Raw genomic sequence first — 20,721 nt, forward strand, 5'->3', positions numbered from 1 at the left:
CACAGATACTTTAGATCTAATATTTCATAATAATTGCCATACTAGAAACAAGTCTCTTCTACAAATGGAAACCAAAGGGATTCTCTTGCAATAGCTGAAAGTTCTTACGTCTACCCTCATGGTTTTCACTTCATTAGGCATCCTCAAGCTTTGTCACCAAACTGTACACTTGCAGAAAGAGCACTAGTTTGGTTGGTTTGGTTTTTTTAATGGATTGGGTTTTTGTTCTGGTCCTAGGGAATTATACAGTGTTTAAGACACAGCAGAGGAAAACATTATTCAAAAAAAGCTTATATTTTGTTCACATCTTCTCAAGTGCACATACATATATGCTGTCCAGCCTTGTTCTGATACAGAGGCTGTAAGTTAAATAATACTGAAATATAGTGGTATTAAGGCATTTGAAATTCTTTGAAAACCAAGGCACAATTAACTTGGAGTTCAGAAAAGTGAATTGCATTTCAGATATTGGTTTGCTTAATTGAAATGTTCATAGTCAAATTTCAATGCATGATTAACTGTTTTAAAATACCTATTAGTGTAAATTCAAACAAGAACTTGTTTTAACAAGTCAGATAATGCAGGGTTTCTACAACAACATTAATTCAGCTGTGAGGTGCTGCACATATATGCCCTATGCCCAAGGTCATTCTTTGACTCCCAGACATGTTATTAATAATGTATTTCCAAAAGCCAAAAGAACACCTCTAACTTCTTGTGGCTGTATATACAAGGTTTGCTAATGAAGACCTTTCTTCCAAATGTAACTGAACAAAAGCAAGGAGGAAGAAGAGATATCACGCATGATTTTTCTTAGTCTCTGTTCTGAATGCAACTGCATAAATGGGAGTCATTCCAAAAAAGAGACAGACTTCTTAAAACCAGTGAAAAGGTTTAGGAAGAACAGTGTGAAACAGGCTGCAAAGATTTGGGGACTTGGTGGAGGAGGGAAATGTGCATGACATTTGTTTGGAGATTCACTGTATTTCCAGCAAGACGAGAAAAAGCTACACCTGGAGCAGGAAAAAAAAAAAGCAAGTGAATCTTGTCTCACATGCAGCACTAGAAAACCCAGAACATTGCAGTAGCATCCCAGTCAGCACAGCGAATCAAACACAGAAGCAGCACCTGCCCATCTTAGTTAAAGGGGTTTGCAGTTATTGCTGTCATATGCCCTTTGCATTTCCCACTGCCCAATTCCAGCTGGTCACCTGTAATCACACCAGGGCAGTCTGTTGAGTCACAGGCCACCATGCAGACTTTTATCAGCAATATACAGACTTTTATCAGCTACTGGACCACTGAAAGCACCAATGTTACAACACACATTTGGAAACACTTGCTGCTTAGTCAACTATTTGAATTTTGTGGGGGCTAATGCCACACATAGCCTAATACAAACATTTTAAAAGCAACCTGGAGATTTGAATAGCATTAACTAGCTTATCTTTGCTTCCGCACTGTGGAAAAAAACAAATTAGCTTCTTCTGGACTTCACTTCACAGTTCGGGGAAGAACAAACCCATGGGGAAAACCCTGGGTCAGCAAAAGACCTGCAGAGAATATTCTGCATCCCAGACAGCCCATCTAGTTGCTCCACATGGACCCCACAGAGCCTACTGAACTTGCAGACTGTGAACGCACCAGACCACGGCCTAAGGAGGAGCTGCTTCAGGTCAGATATACCTTTTCCTGAATGGAATTGGCTAATACCATCAAGAACAATCTCAATTAATCGACGTATATACTGAAAGCTTTACGAAGAGGCAAAAATGCATTTGTGGTAGCCTCTGATGTTTGCAGCACAACTTCTCTGGCCACATAGCAGTCAGTAAGGGGTGTGGGTTCTCAGCACTTGACTGGGGTAGGTAACCTCTTCTGCCATCTGCTTTTTCTGCAGCCCCAAGCTGTGTATTTCCACTGTCCTCACTGACTGACCCATCCATGCTAACCTCATGAAGGCAAGGGTGTGGGAATGCTCAGGGATCATGGGTACAAAATGCTTGATACCAGAGCAAAATGCAACTCTAGGGCATCACATTTAATTTTACAGTGATCTTTTACTTCCTTATTCTCCATATTATGTTAAGGTGAGGAATGTTAGGGATGTAAATTGGGTAGTTTAAAGGAAGTATAAAAAAAACATTTTGAGCTTCTATTTGCACAAATCATGTTATGGTCAAAGTCTTCTAATCTATAATGCTGTCAAGTGTTGCTGACTTTTAACCAATTCCTTTGACCCTTCTAGAATTCTTCTACCAACTTTTTGTACCAAGTATCCGTCTCCTCCGGCTTGACCAGCTACGTCAATATAACAAAGCAGCTCATACTTCTTTTGCGGGCTTCCAAAAGTAGACCACATAATTTTATTGCATGTAGCAGATGTTTGAGCATAATAAAGGCCACAGCATGTGGTGTTATTACTGCTATAATGGGCAGAGCTGAGCAATAGACAGATCTGAAATGTTCTCTTCAGAAAGTGAACTTCAGCTAGAACAGTCATTTGAAATTGAACTTCAGACATCATGAGTACTTATTGTGCAAGCAGTGTAAATGATGGACATTTCAGGATACAGTTCTCCTTTTATTGAAATATAATTGTCACTGATTTCCTTGGCAGCAGGATACGATCCTAAAACAATAACCCTAAAATAAAGTCAGTAATGCTCAGGCCCTCTTAGACTCTGTTCCCAAGATAATTCGTTGCTACAACACTTATTTTCTATTTTTCTCTGGTTTCTCTAAACATGCAGGTTTAAAAGTAATCATTTCAGATCCCCATCAGGGCTCTGCTGGCTAATGCACTGGTTTAAATGTTACTCACCCGAGAGCAGAACACGTCACATGCTTTGTCGTGACACTCCATCATCTGAAGTCCTGTAACATCATCCCTCATACTAGTGCAAGAGCATTCCCTGCAACCATCTTCCCAGGTTGACCCAACGGGGTAGACTATGTTGTTGTGCACGCACACCTATTGAATACAAGAATTAATACATGAAGGAGCACACTGCTGCTGTAAGGGCACACTGCTGGCTCCAAAAGGCTGCTTTTTAATATGTGAAACCTACCATAATTTTTACTGAATTTTTTGAACCCAGCAGAAATGCTACAGGTCTTAAAATTGTGGCCACTCTGTTGAGGAAAGGAAAACAAGTGCAACCAAAGCTGCTTTTTTATAAAGAATAAATTGGAGAATTTTATCTGCAGTCGGTGGAATTGCCCACGGTTTGACTCAGTTTCCCTGGAGTTATAATGTGACCCAATATTTAGACATAATAACCAGTGAGTCCTGTCGAAGGAGCTGTGCATGCAAAAATTCTTCCAGCTAAATCAGCTGATCTGAAAAGATCCTGCTTTGAGTTACAAGCATTCATTCTCTTGTATCCTTTATCCTTAGGCCACAAAAGTAGTGCCATCTCTTATATTGCACTTTCTATTAGGAAATTTTATAGCATGTTATTAAAGAGATGAACACCATTTATTTTTATAGATATAGTAAGTAAGTCATAGAGACATAAAATGACTTATGCAAGGTCATGAACTACTTAGCAACAGAAAATAAAGGCTAGATCTCCTGAGCTGCAAGACAGCATAACCCTATGTTAAGCTGTTAGATAAGGTTGCTTCAATGAAAAGGTTACACTGGCCTGCAACCTCTTGTCTAAGCAACCTTATCTTAAAGGTTAACATAATGTAACAACTTAATAAAAGGTTGGCAAAATAAGGAAAAATATATCCTGGTGAAGCTTTAACAGAGTCAGGTATTAATTTGGCAAAAATTGAAAAGTGGCAATACAGTTCATATAAGATACAGTGCCTCCTCAGGAGAGGCAAATGTAATCAGTGGGCACAAGGAGTTTAGATCTAAGGTGAGCCAAATATTTCAATAAAGTTAGTATGGGATTGAAAGAATATATATTAACTGTACTGATCCAAAAGCACATAGCTCCGTTATCCAGAAACAAACAAAAAAATTAAAAATTACCTCTGAAATTCCTAATGCTTGAGTGACCTTGAAGGTTCAAATGGTTTGGGGTTTCATATATATATATATACACACACATATAAAATCTGATTATCTCAAATTCACAAAAAATGGATTGTTTATGTCAGAATAAATGACTGTAGCAAAACAAGCAACAGTGTGATGCAACAGTGTATTTCTCTCAGACACATGTAAACTAAAAATACCCTGGCATCATTATCTGGTAGTCTCACTGAGGGTTTGTTAATACCTAGCTACTCACTTACTTTAGTGCTACCACTCTATACATAAAAGATACTTTCGTATGTGGAAATGACACTTCGTTCCCCTTACCCTGTCTGGAATACAGGTGGTAGATACACAGCCACAGTCATTGGTGACAGATCTGGATAGATACCCCAGAGGGCAGCTCACTGTTGAGTTCGTACAGCTGCAGGTACACTCATATTTATCACAGCACTCGGTCTTCTTAACAGTCAACTCTCGATGCGGTGGGCAGGAAGGTCTTTGAACTAAGCTGCAAGCTTCTCTGTTACACGCTAGCAAAAAAAGGTAGGTACCATGTCAAGCACACAGCATTTCAGAGTGCTGCGAGTGAACAAGACGGTTCTCTGGCAGCAAGGCACTAATTGCTACTGCAACCTATTATAAATCTACTTAAAGACTAAGAAGTAATGCAGATATAAAAGATCCAGGTCAAAGATTGTGCTACAGGTTCAGGAAAAGTTCCTACCCTGCCAAAAAAATTCTTGTCTCATATACAATCAAAAAGATTTATAAAATAAGCATAAGGGTCAGAGCACACATGTCCAAGAGTAAAGTGTTTCTCTTTTCCTTAATTCAAAAGTGTACTTGGAAAGTGCCAACAATACCCTTCTTCCAAGTCTGTGAAATCATTACATGTCCATTGGCTCCAAAATTAAATCTTTCAGAGGGGAAAAATAATGTCTAAAGGAAGTTGTCAGTGTTGCTCAAATGCAATGTTCCAGTGTCACTCCCTGCTAAAAGAAAATATCTTACCACATGTGTAATTTGGTCTGCATTCTCCAGGGTTGGTCAGAGCAAGCTGCAAGCCAAACTCACAGACAGGGGCAGGAGGCAAATCACAGGAAACCAGATCACAGACTAAGAAGAGAAGTTGAGAGAGTGTTTCAGACCATGCCTGACTAGTTAGTCCTCAAGAAAAGACACACACACGCATGCACATTCCCATGAAACTTTTTTTCCCCACACTCAATTGCTATCCTAAAATATGAAGTAAGTTAGAGTTCAGCAGGTCAGAGTTTGTTTTCAAAATAGCTTAGGGAACAGTTCAAGCTTGGGTTATGAGGATTAAGGTTCTAATGTTATATTTAATGTGCAAATATAGACCAGGCAAAAATAGTTACTTGGAAAAAGACCATTCTAAGTCATTCAGACAAAACCAAATTGCTCCATTCCCTTCCTCATCTCTTACAGAAAGAGGGACAAAGTCAATTTGGAAGTGGAGACTCACATCCTCGGGAGTTGTTTATTGTTCCACACAGATGACTGTATAGTCATTCAGTGGTTTCAAAAATGGAGCATTGCACTAAATTAAAGGAGGGACTGTATACCTTTGAAGCATCTGGTAAAAACATGGACCAAGAAGATTCCAACAGTTTATGAGAACCTACCGCACTCATACTCGGGGCAGCACTGGCCAGGGTCCCTGCGCAGACGAGGGACTTCACAGGGACCACACTGAACAGCTGGAGTAAGAAGAAAACATCCATAAAACAAGTTTGGATAAGAACTAGAAAACTAGGTAACAAAAACATCAATTCAAGTCCAATCATACTTAGAGTAAAACCAATTTACGTTTGGCAGTAGGGCAAGGTCGGACCGTGCAGTTTACTTTCTTGTTATCAAGACACGTGCAGATCTTGCAAGGCTCATTGGCGGGAATCCACGTTTCCATGTGCTGCATGAAAAGAAACCCAGATTGTTAGAAATCAAATATTCTGGTCACTGGTACATTAGCAATGGGAGTGGGTGAGTAACATTAATTTGGAAACCCAAAAGACTCTATGTAGGATTGTTTGGTTGCTCTGTTAACAGTAAGAACCTAAGGAGACACATAATTCTGAAATTACTGTAGTGTACCAGTTTAGCAAAAGATGTAAAGACTGCATGAATGGGATGAGGAATTACTATTGTTTTAAGCATGAAAAATGCTTAAATGTTATAAATGCAATTGCAGGCTATTCGAGTAACAGTGGACTCGTGCAACTACATACCATGATTGGATGTTCAGTGGTAATAAGGGAAATGACAATATTTTGGGAAATACATAGAAGTAGCTGCTTTCCCAAATTAGTAGTACTTAAACACAGAGAAATAAACAGTGCATATTTTTTATTAGGAATATGTGGGGTGTCATCAATTGATTTCCCAGTGGACTGAAGACTGGAAAAGCACTAGAGCAACCCCAAATCTGAAACCATCACTGCAGTGATTACCTGGAGGTAATAAGCACATTCAGAAACTGCCAGTAAAGTGTATCATTATTCAGCCACTGAACTATCTACATTTAACAGCCATGTGAATAGGGAGGTAAGAGTGAAAAGATGTACTATTGGACAACGTTAATTTGCACAATCTGTCCAGATTCTGGGTGAAAAGATGCAGAGTAGGTTAGGGTGCCACAAAGGGAAAAGGTGTCATCCAGAACACTCTGGAGTGCAGTTTAAAAAATAACAGTATGCTGAGACCCTTAGAAGGAAGGAAGGAAATATCTAAGCATACTGCCACCTGTACCAGAGATATCTATGTATTTTAAGTCATCGTGGGAGTCTGAAAAGACAGTTTACTTTCAAAGGTTTACAGGATGGCAAGGATAAGACACCAGGCATGGTAGAACAAGCCAACCAGAGGTTTAACAAAGCTTAGGAACCAAATCGCATAGGGTCAGTTAATCCAGAGGAAATCTATTTTAGTCAAAGAAAGCTTGCATCGATGTATTGCTAGTAAAGAACATTATCTCAGGGCTTGGAAAAACAACTCGGAGCCCTCTGCCAAAGCTTTCGATGGCCTCAGGGTTAAAAAGTCCTGAGAAGGCAGGTGATAGAGAATGCCTGCATTTGCAGGTGATGATGTGAAAAGCATGTGGGCATTTCAAGACACAGAGAAAGAGAATCACAACATTTGCTCTAACATTTTCAGCAGTCTTGATTTTCACACAGGTTTGCTTCAGCATAAGTAGGAGCATCTTTCTAATACCAGAAGAAATGACAAGAGATAGCACGGTAGAGCTCTATATGGGCATTGATACCGAGATCCCGTAAGCCCAAGCACAATCTGGGGTAGAAAGGAACAGGGGAATGAACACCAGAGGGAAAGAAGGGGGTTAAGGAAATCATAACCCAGCACCAGTTGCACTGCCTGTTGTATTGCTCACACAGCTAATCCTGCAATGGTGGAGACGCAAAACGGCTGTGTGAGCTGATCCTCCCCTGCCCTCCACCTCCCCATCCACACAGCAGCTGCATCTAAGCCTTGCCATTGGGGTAAAGACAAGAGGTTTTCAGAGCTAAAACCCCATTAAGGAGCATGCGACAACTCATGAATTTCAGAACTTCTGCAGAAACAAGGACGTATCACTGCAGACCTTATTCCCAAGATGTGCACTGAGCTTTTCTCCACGAGGGCTTGAAACAATTATTTAAATGGAAAATGCACTGCATTGCCTGAGGATTCAGGGATTTGAGGCACACAGATCCTAGACTTTAATCTGCATTTGCAATAACCATTTCATAGAGAATCATAATCATACCATAACTAGAGTTGCCAGGGTCACCAAGAGTTGTGCACAATTAGTCTGTGTTTAGGGCAGTGATTACATACAATGCAAGCTATTTTTTCCTTTGAGATAAAAAACCAGGGGTTTTTCTATTCTTTTTACTACAAAAATTATGGGGTTTTTTCCTTCCATTTTACCAACTCTATAAGCACTACACAAATCCAATGACACTGTCTTTAAAACAAAGATCCAAAACAGAACACAAAGAAAAGACCATGGCCATATGTATGGAGACACTCTAACCTTAAAATAAAAGCTAATACAAGGTCCATGTACTCGATCCTTCAGAAAACTCTAACCTTTTGTTTGGAAAAAAGTCACGTGGATAATGCAGTTGTGGAACGAAAGAACGCACTTCCCCTATGTCTTCCCTCTCGACTCTTACAAAGAGTACGTCCTCTTGCCAGTACGACTGGCAAAGCGGTGCCTGGAACACTTGCTTCACTAACTCAAGTGCATCGCTCGCTGGTACCCTCTCACCTAAAGCAAGGTGTTTGCTCTGTTAACTTTGATGCTTTTGTCATTATGTTTGTCAATGCAAACAGTATTTAAATGAGATGTTTCAGCCACAAATAGCCTTTGCTTCCTTTCAGCTTAACTAAATGTTTATAACACATTTCTTGCTGAACAAAATGTGAATCTAAATTTGAGTGTGTAAAATGAAGCTATTCAGAGTACATACATTCGTTTACTTTTTTAAATGTACCTTTTTACTTAAAGAATAGACTAGCCACACACACACACAGACTTCTGTTATTTACAGAAGATCTGTTACAAAAACAATTATGTCTTTGACAAGTTTGGTCAGTGTGGTAAGACCTTCCAAAAATCTCCTTAAGAATCGAAAGCCTATAAAATAGTCCCTTCTTCTTAAAGTCCTATAACAAAACTGCAAACAAACTAAAACTGCAGATTTAAGAGGACTGGCTGACTAAGGTGAAAACTCCCTGAGCTGAGTAGCTGGGGGTGAAGAGGAACAACCCCCGTTACTTGGAAGAAGGGACACAGGGAGGAGCTCACAGACCCGCTGTGTGATGCCAAAAGGGAAATCAACAGTCTCTTCCACTGCAGTCTGGCACCCAGCACCCATAGCTCTTCCCAATCCCATCCTGCCACAGAGAGGTCTGACTTAGCTGAGGAAAGTGGATTTTCTGTAAAACTAAAAGGATGAATTTCATCAAAGGAATATTTCTCATCAAGAAGAGGAGGTAGGCTAATACAATTTGCCATAAGGTTGTCTTGGTCTCCACCACCACTGAAAATATTTCAGTAAGTTTTGCAAAGACAATACAATACATTTGAAGTAAAGGTTCCTGATTTATGATTAAATTGTCATTACTGGTAAAAGTCTGCTGAATGGAGGTGTTTCATCTTGGTAAATGTTGACTTATGCCATCCCTCCTCTCTTCCCTCTAGCCCTCCCTCCACACAAATTTGTCATGCATTTCCGGGTCTGTACAGTCCCAGCTGTGAATTTTATATCCGTCCCAGCCAATTTCACACTAGGGGAGCTACATGGGGCTGACAGCCGGCCGGTTATGAGGAACTGAGCTAGAAAATAAAGTATCCAAAGGGGAAAATAGTTAGACTTATAAGACAGATTTACTTGCAAAAGTACAAACCCCAACCACTCACAAAGGTAAGCTGCTAAGTATATCGTTACCTGATGGTGCGTGCCATCTTCACTGATGCATTGTGTGCAGACTTCTTCATCAACACAGCTGTCATTAAAAATCACCTGTCCGTCTGGACAGAAGCAGCCTTCTGTGGGATAATCCTTGCAGACACTGAGTTTGGTACTATTCTCACAGTGGTTTATGCAGGCTTTGTGGCAGTGATCATATGTCAAATATGTGGGACATTTCATTGCTGAGGAAGACAGGGGAAAAAAAAAAAACTCTTTAGATAAAGAGATCTGAAATGCAGATAAATGTTTCCACTCACACTTTCTTTGGAATTCTGTTCAGATTTTTGAAAGCCATCATCTGATGAACATATTTTGTCCTCTGCAGCCACTAACATCTCTAAAGATACATTTTTAAAACTAACAAAATCCACAATAGAAAGTGATTGAAGGAATTTGCTTAAGTTACAGTCCATGCAGAAATCATCAAGCCACATTTTCAGACCACATGAATCAGCAAAGTATGACTTATCCTAATAATGATACAATGGCTTACATGAGCTTAATGTCTTGCCTAACTTTATTATCAACACTGGGCAAGAGATATAAGAATTTAGAACCACCTTTACATGTTTTAGAGAAGCACTGTAACAATGCACAGCTAGGAGATATCCAGGACAGACTAAAGTGTTGAACAAAGGGTTTTTTTGACAACTTGATAGGCAGCAGCATTCCTAAGCAACTAAGGAAAGCTAACAAACAGAACATTTTGGTACTTCAAAACCGAACCTGCTGGATTTCTGCATCTTATTAAGTGAATTACCTTATTAACAGAATTAACTGAATCAAGGAAAGTTGCATTCCCCCCTAAGCCAACACAAAATTTTTACTGATGAGTTCACAACACTGAGGGTATTGTCTCTAAAAGAAAACACAAAACTAAGGCTACAGCTATTCAAGAAACCTACAGACACAGCTTCCACTCTGTGTACTCCCTTAAGCCTACTTTATTTTTCTCTACAGCTTCAATTAGGAAAAGTGTTTCTTAGTTCAGAGTTTGTGACTGCTGTGAGGTTTATAAAACTTTTTTTCAGTCCCCTGACAAAAAACACTGAAAGAAAATTACTGAATGAAGACCTGAGATCCTAACCAAACATGTACTCATCAGCTGAACTGTCTACACACACCCTTCTTAGCAGCCAAAGGAAACAGAAATGAAAGGTCTTTAGCGTTAACCCTTTTCTGTTTCAAGCCATGCTAAATCCAATTATTTCTGGTTTGTTGGAGTCTATGGTTGTATGTGCAGATAACCATCATAGTTCAGCAGATGCAGAGGAATTTGAAAAGCCACAGGAACTTGATGGGGAGTCCAGTCCCACCATGAAATGCTTTGGCTAGATTCTGAAAACACAAAAAGGTCTATCCAAGTAAAATAGGAGAAATCGCCTGCTTTTAAACCTGTACTAGCAGCTACCTAGACTACACTCTCCAGAAAAACTCATTTCCAGAAACAGTTCTGTAAACAAGGTGCCTAGAGTAAGCACCAGTGCTTATTGCCTGTGACGGTCTCACGTCAGCTCTAATGAATGTGTGAAAATACATCCACAGCGCCTATTAAGGTAGCGCGTCATTTACTTTTTATTCTAGTGTTAGTAAATACACTCAGCACACTGGCTTTCATCTTTCTTACCTATCACTAGCCCTAAAGCAAATCTAGTAAACCTTCTCTGCACAAAATTAGATTAATTTATTTTAGAGTTTAGTGCTGATGCTTGTCAGCATAGAACCTGGACAGCTCTCAAGCAGAATGAGTACCAATGCTCAAGCCTCTAATGTACTTCATGTAACATAGCCCCTTCTGCTTCTTCCTCTTTGGCTGGCATTAAGGAGCCAGCTGTGTGAAAAACACAGTGAAGAACCGTGCCCCGGACTCCAGATATACTATCAAAAAGCCTGCATGCCTGTGTAAAATGGCAATTTTTTTTCAAGGAATGAAGAAATGAGGTGGTTAGGTTTTGCAAAAGAAATATAAATGAGCTCCCATGAATGACCCTGTTTTGAAGTCACCTCTGTCCTGTGGGGCATGGGAATGAGATGTGCATAAGCAGTGTCAAGAGATAGGAGAAACTCCATCAATGTCTGGAAAATCATCCTAAGCATCCTTTCATCCTACTGGTGCAATGACAACCAGGTGATTGAGGAAAGCCACCTCAAATACCTTACTGCCCTTATGCTCCAGAGATTTGGTCAGGTCCTACATGATTTACAGGTAACTCTGCTTGTTGTATGGAAACTTCTGCCAGAGGTATAGAATGTGAGGAGGCGTGAAGGACTCCCAACAATCAGCCTCAGAGACAAGTATTTCAACAAGCCACCCTCCTGGCTAGCTATTTCAGCACTCACCTCAAATGCCTGTTGTTTCAGAATGAAAAGGAAAAGACTAGAGGTACTAGCAAAAGGTGGAAATAAGGCTGAAAGCAAGTAATAGAAGAGTAATTCTTCTACCAAATTAGTTTCAAAAGAAATCTACCTCAAATACTACCATGTACGATGCTGCTATGATCACGTATTGATATGGTATTCTGTTTGTTGGCTCCATTAAAGCAGTCTTTTCTTTCAAACAGGGAAGAAAATAGTAAAAGAAAAACTGGGGGGTGGGGTGGGGGGGGCGGGGGGGAACACAAAACAGTTTCCTGTAAACCTATGATTTCAAAGGGTCATCTGGTACATTTAAGTATTGACATTTCTTCAGTTTCTTATTTTTCCTTTAAATTAGAGTCGCTATTCCTAGTAGATACTGGTTGGGAGAAAATAACCTCTATGAGGATCGACAGAATGTGCAAGTCCATCAAAATAAAATAAACCACCTACATTCAGAGTGAAAGATCTAGTGACAGTTTGCACTGGGATTCACCCTGACTTTGTGGCTTAAACAGAAAAGACAAGAGGGAGCACCTTTGGTTAAAGTACTAGATGGATATCTAGGGGAGGGCTGTTTTTCAAGCCTGTGATACATGGAAAAAGGCACGCATCCTTTCAGGGAACAATACCACTCCTTTCTTATCAGTAATATAATTTAGCACAAATTTAGCAGCTAGCTAGCTCCTGAGGTCTCACACCACTGTGACTTACTGTCATGTGCAGCCAAAAGGACAGCTAAAACTCCAGTGCTGATGAAGCTGGAATGAATAATGCACCAGGGCAAATAGCTCATCAGCTGCCAGTCAACCTTCCCAACATTGCTCAGGCACAGTTTTCTTAAACCTCTCTTAACAGTCTTCTTTTCCCAAAGGAATTTGTTTAGAAGGGTTTTTCCAGTGTTCTTGGGAGTAGTTTCAAGGCCACATTAAACCAATTTAGACCAGTGCTGCCATCAAAAGGGGCAGTCTCTTCTCTTCCCTAATCTCCTCACCTCAGCTGCTCTTTCCTGCTGGCACTTTTTTCCTTTTACAACCAGTTTTCACAGCTCACCAAGCAGCACATGAGGACTACTGCCAGCACAGCAAAAGGAGCGTGAATGCATGGCTGGAGGTAGAAGAGGAAAACCGTCCCAGATCAGCTGAAGGCAGTTGTAAAGCCACCCTGATACTGCTGATTTCCAAGTCATGGTTTAAATCCTTCAGCTGTTATGGTCCTCACCAGCATGCCTTGCTTACACAGCGAACAAACAGCAGCAGATAATCTCAGTGTAGCTCCACTCAGTGTAGAGGTGGTTTAAAGGTTTCTCATATCCCATTGCTTCTCTCTCCTCCTCCTGACCCTCATTCTTGCTTCTCTGCCAGGCACTGCCCCTCAGTTGAGCAGCACAGCCTGTTATGCATTTGCTTTCTAACCTGGACCTGCAAAACAACCCAATGAAAGGCAAAACACAAAAGCCTCCAACAACCAGAATGGCTCATGAAAAACGTTGTTTTCAAGCAAAATATTTTTCCAGGAATCCCTGCAGCTGCCGAGTGCCACCAGCATCCTCCTCAAAGAATCACAGCTTTACTGAGCAGTACCAGCTAGCGGTTTGTTTCATACACAAGCATCAACTACCTATCTCAGTTTAATTCATCTGCAAGCTAGTATTGGCAAGTACCTAGAAGGCATGTCCACACTGCATATAAATGAGCTTAAAGAGCTGCTGAGAAGCACTCATGGAAACATCAGCATATGAAGATTAACAACTGCTGCTGCTGTCATTTATCTTCTGAGTATTTCTGCTTTCTGAGCAAAATTTGCTGACTGTTACTGTTACTTGAGCTACACAGTTCAAAGCTGACTTGGTCACCTCCACACAAGCTGCCATTTCTTTTGTACCTGCAGAATGAACATATCTCAGTCCATTCATTAATCACTATATAAACAATCCTATTTCCAGGTGAATAAAGCTTCCTCTCCATGCAAAGCTGAATCCCAACATGTGTCAATATTAGCAATGCAGCGCTTTGTTAGAAATCCCTATGACCTTCACATTGAGATAAAGTCCATACTGTCATTGAAACTGTGAGGGTGAGCCTGCTCAAGAGGTGCATATTCTATGCCTCAGGGTTACATGGCTATCGGAAGGTACAGGCTGCTGCAACTTAAGTCTACATAATCTTCCTCACCGTGCATTCCCACCTTGGAGTAAAGTTTCCTTCCATCCATTGACACAAAGCTGGAGTCTACCAGATAGCACTTGACACATCCACCCTCCCAAAAAGAGCCAAGGAAAGCTCAGGCAGTGGAACTGAATGAGCACAGGATGGAGAACAGAGCCTGTCTTTATCAGATATTCCAGCGAGTATATTCACCCATCCAGGCAGAGTAGTCAGGAAGGACTTGTACTGCTTGAAATGTCCCAATATGGCATGACAAAACCTCAAATCAAACTCTACAAAAATGACAGGGACTCACTGGAGTGGGGGGAGGGAAGCAAGATATTCCAGAACCATGGCATTGTTATTCAACATGTAGTGGTAGAGTGATTAAGCTGCACTCTCTATTTAGTCATTAATGTAACCTGTACAATGTCCCTGTAATTGACAATTTTATTTTTGGCAGTTGCACACATGCACCTGCTCGAAGGAAGATGATGATGCTATTGTTAGAACACTAACGACTGTTTTATGCAACTAGTTTTAAAACTGGCAACTCTTCATCTATCCTTGTACACGCTGTCTAACAAGATGTGAATTTGAAAACTGCAGAGAGTTATTAAGGTACTCCACTGACATTCAGCCTTGGACATTACAATTTTCAAAGCCTGACTAAAGCACTACATTTGGAAAATGGCTGGCAATATTCTCCCTCTGTTTTCTAGGACTATACTCCAAAATGTGTTGTCTCTTAAAAGATTCAGTCTGTGACAGTAACATGTTCTTCAATAACCTATCCTGGAAAGATATTTAAGACACTGACAGGAAGCTCAGGCCAAATTCACATTCACATTCTTGACTTGTTGTCCCATCATTCCCTCAGTCTTGAGTTTAAAACATGAACAAAACCAAAACATGGACCGAGTTCTTGTGGTACCATGCCTTTAGGATGCTGGTTCTCCACTTCTGAAACAAAAAGTATCTGGGCAGCAAGAGGGAAAGAAAGCATGGCAACAAGACCCGACTAAACTGGAGAGACAGGAGATTTGAAAAACAACTGGGATATCAAGACACTATATAAGAGGCTAACTGGGACAGAAAATGCCTACATACATACACACCTCAGATACTTGATTAAACCAGAAACACTGTGAGTGTTTCTGAACGTCTGTAACCATCACTGCAAACAGGCTAACAGGAGAAGGTATAGAATAACACCACCTCAAGAGTTACTTATTTGTATTTAACTGTATGTTGCATTTTTTGCAGATCTTTAGGTATGACTTGTAATCAGGCTGTCAGGAGAAAATTAAAAAAAACCAGGAAGATAGGGCAGAAATTCTTATGTCTGTAAAAATTTAGGGGAGTAGGTATACAAAGCAACAAGCATCTGAATTTAGCACTAGCATGCTTGTCCTGCTCCTATTGGGCTCTGAGCAATTTGCAAGACTCACACCCTGCTATACTGCTTTCTCACAGCACAAAATCATCACCTCCAAAACACAAGTGAAAACACAGCCAGAAGGAGAACCAGATTTGCAAAGCAAATTACAGCTGGTTTGATCAGTGTAGCTATCACGTGCTAGCAAGAAAAGAGACCACAGAGAGTGGCCGTTTCCCCATTTTTCAGTGCAGCAGAAGCTTAAAATCACACTGGCTTTTCCATCATGGTCTGAAAAGTCTAGGCTTTGGTTGGAATGTAGGGAATTTGTGAAACTATTACAGAGAAAAGTCTTATTTTGTGCCATTATGTGCAGCTACAAGAGTGACAGGCTGGGAAGCAGTTCCACTAGTCCAAATTATGAGCTTCCCTGGCCACCTTGTACAGATCCTCCAATGTCTGTACCAAAGCAAGGATATCTGCAGCTAAAACTGCCTGGCAGAATCGGAGCAGACTTGGTCCAAACCTGGCCCCACGGTGGTTCAGTGGCTGCAGAGTCAGGTACTGTCACATCGCTGTATTTACCTGTACACGGCTTTCACAGTATTTTTATTTCATAGGTTATCCCTTTAGCCTCGCATAACTACCTTGCATTTTACTAGTTAGCAGTTTACAAAGAAACATTTTTTCCATAACTGGTTTGTCATCCACTAAGTTGCATGCTATTAGATCTGCAGTATGACTTGTATGGGAAACTCAATCTGGAACTTCTGCCCCATTACACAGCAATCAAAAATTAGTATACACTGACAAGGTGGTCACTGTCATCACCATCACCAATTAAGACAGTTTCTGTATTAGTCTTAAACATAGACTAAACCCCTTACGACAAAACTCAGGTGTTCTCCAGTCTACGCAGACCCCGTTTTCCCTGCAGATGTGAGCGTAGGAAGTTATCATCTCACAGGCTTCATCCTCATAGCAGCTGGTCTCTGCGCAGGCCTCGTAGAACATGTTGGGGGACAATATCCTGTGGCACTCTGCAAACCGATCAGAAAGCAGAAAGCGGCAGTGGCTCGTTGTGTGCTCAGAGCATCTGTCTTCTCTACGGATTTCACAGATCTTTCCTGGCTCTTCCACTGTCCAGTCTTGGATAAACATGGTGCTGTCAGGAGTGACAGAGCCATCACGTAATGTGAAGTCGTTGACATGGTTCTGGTCACACACCCCTAGGAGAGGGAGTAAAAGGAAAAGAAAAAGTCTGGATACAGTCAGCAATAAAATAAACCTAGAGAAAACAGGCACAGAGCAGACAGAGCTGGTTGGGGCCACTTGGTGAATGCCAGGGGGAAGTGGAATGAGTGAATGATATTCCTCATGGCTATTATCAGTAGAGGCATAAAAACCCTAGGTCTTGTTTCCCATTTCCTCATTACAGGAGGTATACGTTATGCCACAGAGGTATAAGCTATACAATAGATTATACCTTTGAGGTTACCATAGAATTAATTGTCCCAGGGAGTAGTACTCCTCACAAAACATTCACCTTCACTGCAAACAGAAATGTATATGTAAGAACCTAAAGTTAAACCTCCATCCAAAAAAAAAAAAACAAAAAAACAAACAACCGACCTCCTTGAAAAGATAATGTGAAATAAGTAAAACATGAAAGATGTCCAGCCTGTTCTTTCTAAGGTATTACTGGGAGTCAATGAGCTGTTACATTGATAGCCAATGTAGAAAAACCTACATAGATTAGCAATGTGCCAACAACGGGGGATCAGTTCAGCCAGAAAGTTTACAGGTTCAGGGCCACACAAATTACAATAACATATACAGCAGTTCAAGTCCAAGTAGGAAGCTGTTAAAATTACTAGCTTTCAGACTTACCACAAAGCCCTTGTGTTCCTGAAGAAAAGCTCTTTGAATTAAGTTTAAGAATAAATTCATTGTTTCTTGGAGTGAATGTGAGATTATGTCCAAGATGGGAGAACTTGATTTCATGCATTATTGCTCCATAGACAGTGACTTCAAATAAACTGCTAGAATAGGGGATATGAACCCTTTCACCATTAACAGCCACCTGTTTTCAAAAAGGCAAGATCATCACATCAGTTCTAGAAAGCAATTAAAATCAACCCAATCTTACAATTGCAACATATTTTGACTTCACAAGTACTTCAAGTTCCAGCTGAATCTGGACATAAGAAACAATTTTGCAAGCTGAAACTTTCTCTTGATTGTAAAAATGTACAGAACTAATTGACCTTCATTCTGTTTATTGTATGAACAACTCTTTCAACATTTTCCCATATGAGTGCATACCTTCCTTCAGCATCACGTATTTACAGACTAGCAATCTAATGCCATGAAGTTAAAATGCTGCCTACAGACCCTGATTATCAATACAACTCAGTGAAAGGCAAGGCTGTCCATCACCATGCAGAACTGGGTGCAGGTGTTTTGGTCCATCCTATTCTGCTGCACGAGTCAGAAGAGATCACCTTTGCAGGCTAGCCAACTCCTGTATGTCTGAGGAACCCAGAGATTGAAGAATGGGTCATATTGAATTTGACTACTTCTCTGCCTACAAAATAGATGTAATGCATACTAAGCCGGCCTCTCTTCTAACACTGAGGTCCACCTGCAAACAAGGTAAGAACCAACTCCCTAGCTCCTCAACTAGCCAGTCACGTATAGACTTGTGAAGAACAGACTGCTCTCCCATCCACCGAACGATAACTTTGTGTAAAGGACCTCTGCCAAAAGAGGAGAATCAGAGTGCAGTATGTCCTGTCTATAATCCCTGCCTTTCTGGCAGAAGTGTCAGGGAGATGTTGCCAAATCCCATGTTCTTGACATTGTCACACCAGCACAACAGGGAGAACAAGAGGAGAAACGTGTCTGGCTTGTTATGCGAACATCGATTATATCATGAAATTGAAACGAGGCATTTGCTCAGAAGCCTAAGAATAGGCTGCAAGGGGAACAGAAACTGGATAAAGGGAACAAATCTGTCCTCGTAACCTGAAAGCTATAGCATTAGCAGAAAATGCACAGATCACTTCATTGTGTTTAGCTTACTGCCATGTCACTGAAGAGCTGAACAGATACACCACGATGTTTGACTTCAATGGAGTCCATACAGTTCATCCTCGGTGCTGCTTTGCATGGTCCTTCGTGGAGGAGAACTTCAACATCATGTTGCGTGTCTCGAAACAAGGTGTAGGAGCAATTGCCAGTCAGCTTAAAATTCAGCCCATCAAAAGTGACAATATGTCGAGTTGAACTTCCTATACAGACACCTGCAAGTCAATGAAGAAAAAAAAAAAAAATAAAAAAAACATATAGGCATTCACTTTTGTTCAAATTAAACTATTTCTTCACAATTGTTATGGGCATGTGGAACCAATTAATTGAGAAAGCTAGGAAGGTAATGAATTGCAAATGCTGAAGCAAATCCTTGACAAGAAACTTTGGTAAATACTTAATCACGTGGGGGTTTTTTAAGTATCTTTGTCTGGAGCAATCACTATTACAAAAGATTTGGATAAACTCATAGGAGATCCCTTTTAATGTGAATAAATTTCATGCAATGTGATTTATTAAATTTTATATGAAAAATAAGAGCAGGGAAAATCCCTTCCCCCTCTGTAGAAAGACTATAACATACTTATTTTTTAATTTTTGCATTGCACTTTTATTATGTTATTGTTTTTTATTCTGTACAGTATTATATTTGAAAGAAAATAACACTATTTCATTCTTATCAAACACATGTCATAAGTCGATACAAGGGGACTTTTTTTTCAGATGGGAAACAGATAAAGGGCAGAGAAATACTGTGCAGAGGATAAACCAGTGGTCAACTGACAGCTCAGTGTCCTGGTCATTGGGTTATAAACACTTCCTTGTCTTCACAAACTGGAAAACAAGGCAGATTATAATCTCACAAGTACCAAAACAAAATCTGAGCAAAAGGATGCTTCTGACTCACGCATTTTCAAATCTTTTGCCTAAAGATAATAAGGACAATAAAAGCAATGTCAGATAAACATGCAGGAAGATAATTCTCCTTGTTAACAATTCAGCTACTTGGCTTCTAACTGAGATTTGAGAATAATCTGTTTCCCATTCATTGACCTTCAAACTTAGTTTCCCAGGAAAAACATTGAACAGCAACTTGTGCTAAAAAAAAAAAAAAAAAAAAAAAAATATGGAGCATCTTCAGATGTTTTACTGCACCTGCTTACAAAGTTCACGTATAAACAACAATGAAACAAGTTAGCAATAAAACAATGTTTCTCAACCTTTTTTTATTCCTGGACATCTAAAAAAAAAAACCTAAGGATAATGGGAATCCCTTTACATTTCTCACAGGTATTCTGTAGCACAAATTGTATTAATGCAATCCATTTAAGTGTAGTCCAAAAGCACCCAACAACCATGAATCACACTTTGCAAATCATGTTACTATAAAATTTGTAACTAGTTCAGCAAGCAAGTACCTTTATGGTTTAACTCCCTCTGAACTCAGTTATATGACATAAGAAGAACACATTTTCAAGTACTTCCTCTTTGCAAAAGCATTTGTCGTATCATCTGCACTGCCAAGCAATCGCTTGAAAGTGTGCCTTAGCTCTCTAAATAACTAAATACTACTTCACTGAATCACAAGAGACAATTAAGCATGAACTGCCACGCTCCTGCAGCACAGACTGCCTAACCAGCCTCCATCCATAACAGCAAAGAGATGCTGAAGCACGCTGACCTCCTACTAAGCACCTATTTTGCTATGCCCATCTCTAAAGTTCACTGATTGCTGTGAGTTTTGGCTCTGACTACAGCACAGAGGGCATCACAATCAGCCTTCCCGCCGGCTACGGATGTTGCTTTAGTTGACACAGCATCGCCCTGGTTTCACTGAGTAGTTGTTGAAACAAGGGTACTTTACCCGTGGGGTTTTGATCAACTGGGTGGGATTGGGGACTTTTTATCCTCTCCTTCTATAACATATGAAAACTTACTACTTTTCCCTCACAAGCTGTACCACCTTGGGGGAAAAAAAAAAAAAAAGGAAAAAATTAAATTTTGCGTTGGGTACCATGGCTCATTAAATTCATAGAGTTAAACAATTGTTAGCTCATGTTAAACAGCAGCAATCTCAGGTTAACTATAGGTCTTTCCATCATAATCAGCTAACAGTATAAATGGTAATTTTCATTTCATCCTTTCAGAAATTCATTATGAAGACAGGTTTTGCATGCCAAAAGTAATGCTTTCGTGTTGCTATCAATATATTTACGATCAAGAAAATTATTACAGATGTACTTTTTATGGGTAGAT

General features: G+C 40.2%; 1 protein-coding gene across 1 annotated transcript in view; it reads right to left on the reverse strand.

Annotated features, from left to right (window-relative positions):
• Window positions 1-20,721, reverse strand: part of VWF (von Willebrand factor) — a 144,782-nt gene that overhangs the window by 26,283 nt on the left and 97,778 nt on the right. The window contains exons 35-43 of the mRNA XM_075051674.1: window positions 18,460-18,680; window positions 17,266-17,458; window positions 16,263-16,604; window positions 9,472-9,677; window positions 5,828-5,930; window positions 5,644-5,718; window positions 5,009-5,113; window positions 4,322-4,527; window positions 2,825-2,974 (exon numbers count right to left, since the gene is read on the reverse strand). Coding sequence (XP_074907775.1) covers window positions 2,825-2,974; window positions 4,322-4,527; window positions 5,009-5,113; window positions 5,644-5,718; window positions 5,828-5,930; window positions 9,472-9,677; window positions 16,263-16,604; window positions 17,266-17,458; window positions 18,460-18,680 — 1,601 coding nt within the window. The remainder of the gene's footprint in view (window positions 1-2,824; window positions 2,975-4,321; window positions 4,528-5,008; window positions 5,114-5,643; window positions 5,719-5,827; window positions 5,931-9,471; window positions 9,678-16,262; window positions 16,605-17,265; window positions 17,459-18,459; window positions 18,681-20,721) is intronic.

Source organism: Buteo buteo, chromosome 19 (genome assembly GCF_964188355.1).
Source record: "Buteo buteo chromosome 19, bButBut1.hap1.1, whole genome shotgun sequence".
NCBI lineage: Eukaryota > Metazoa > Chordata > Aves > Accipitriformes > Accipitridae > Buteo > Buteo buteo.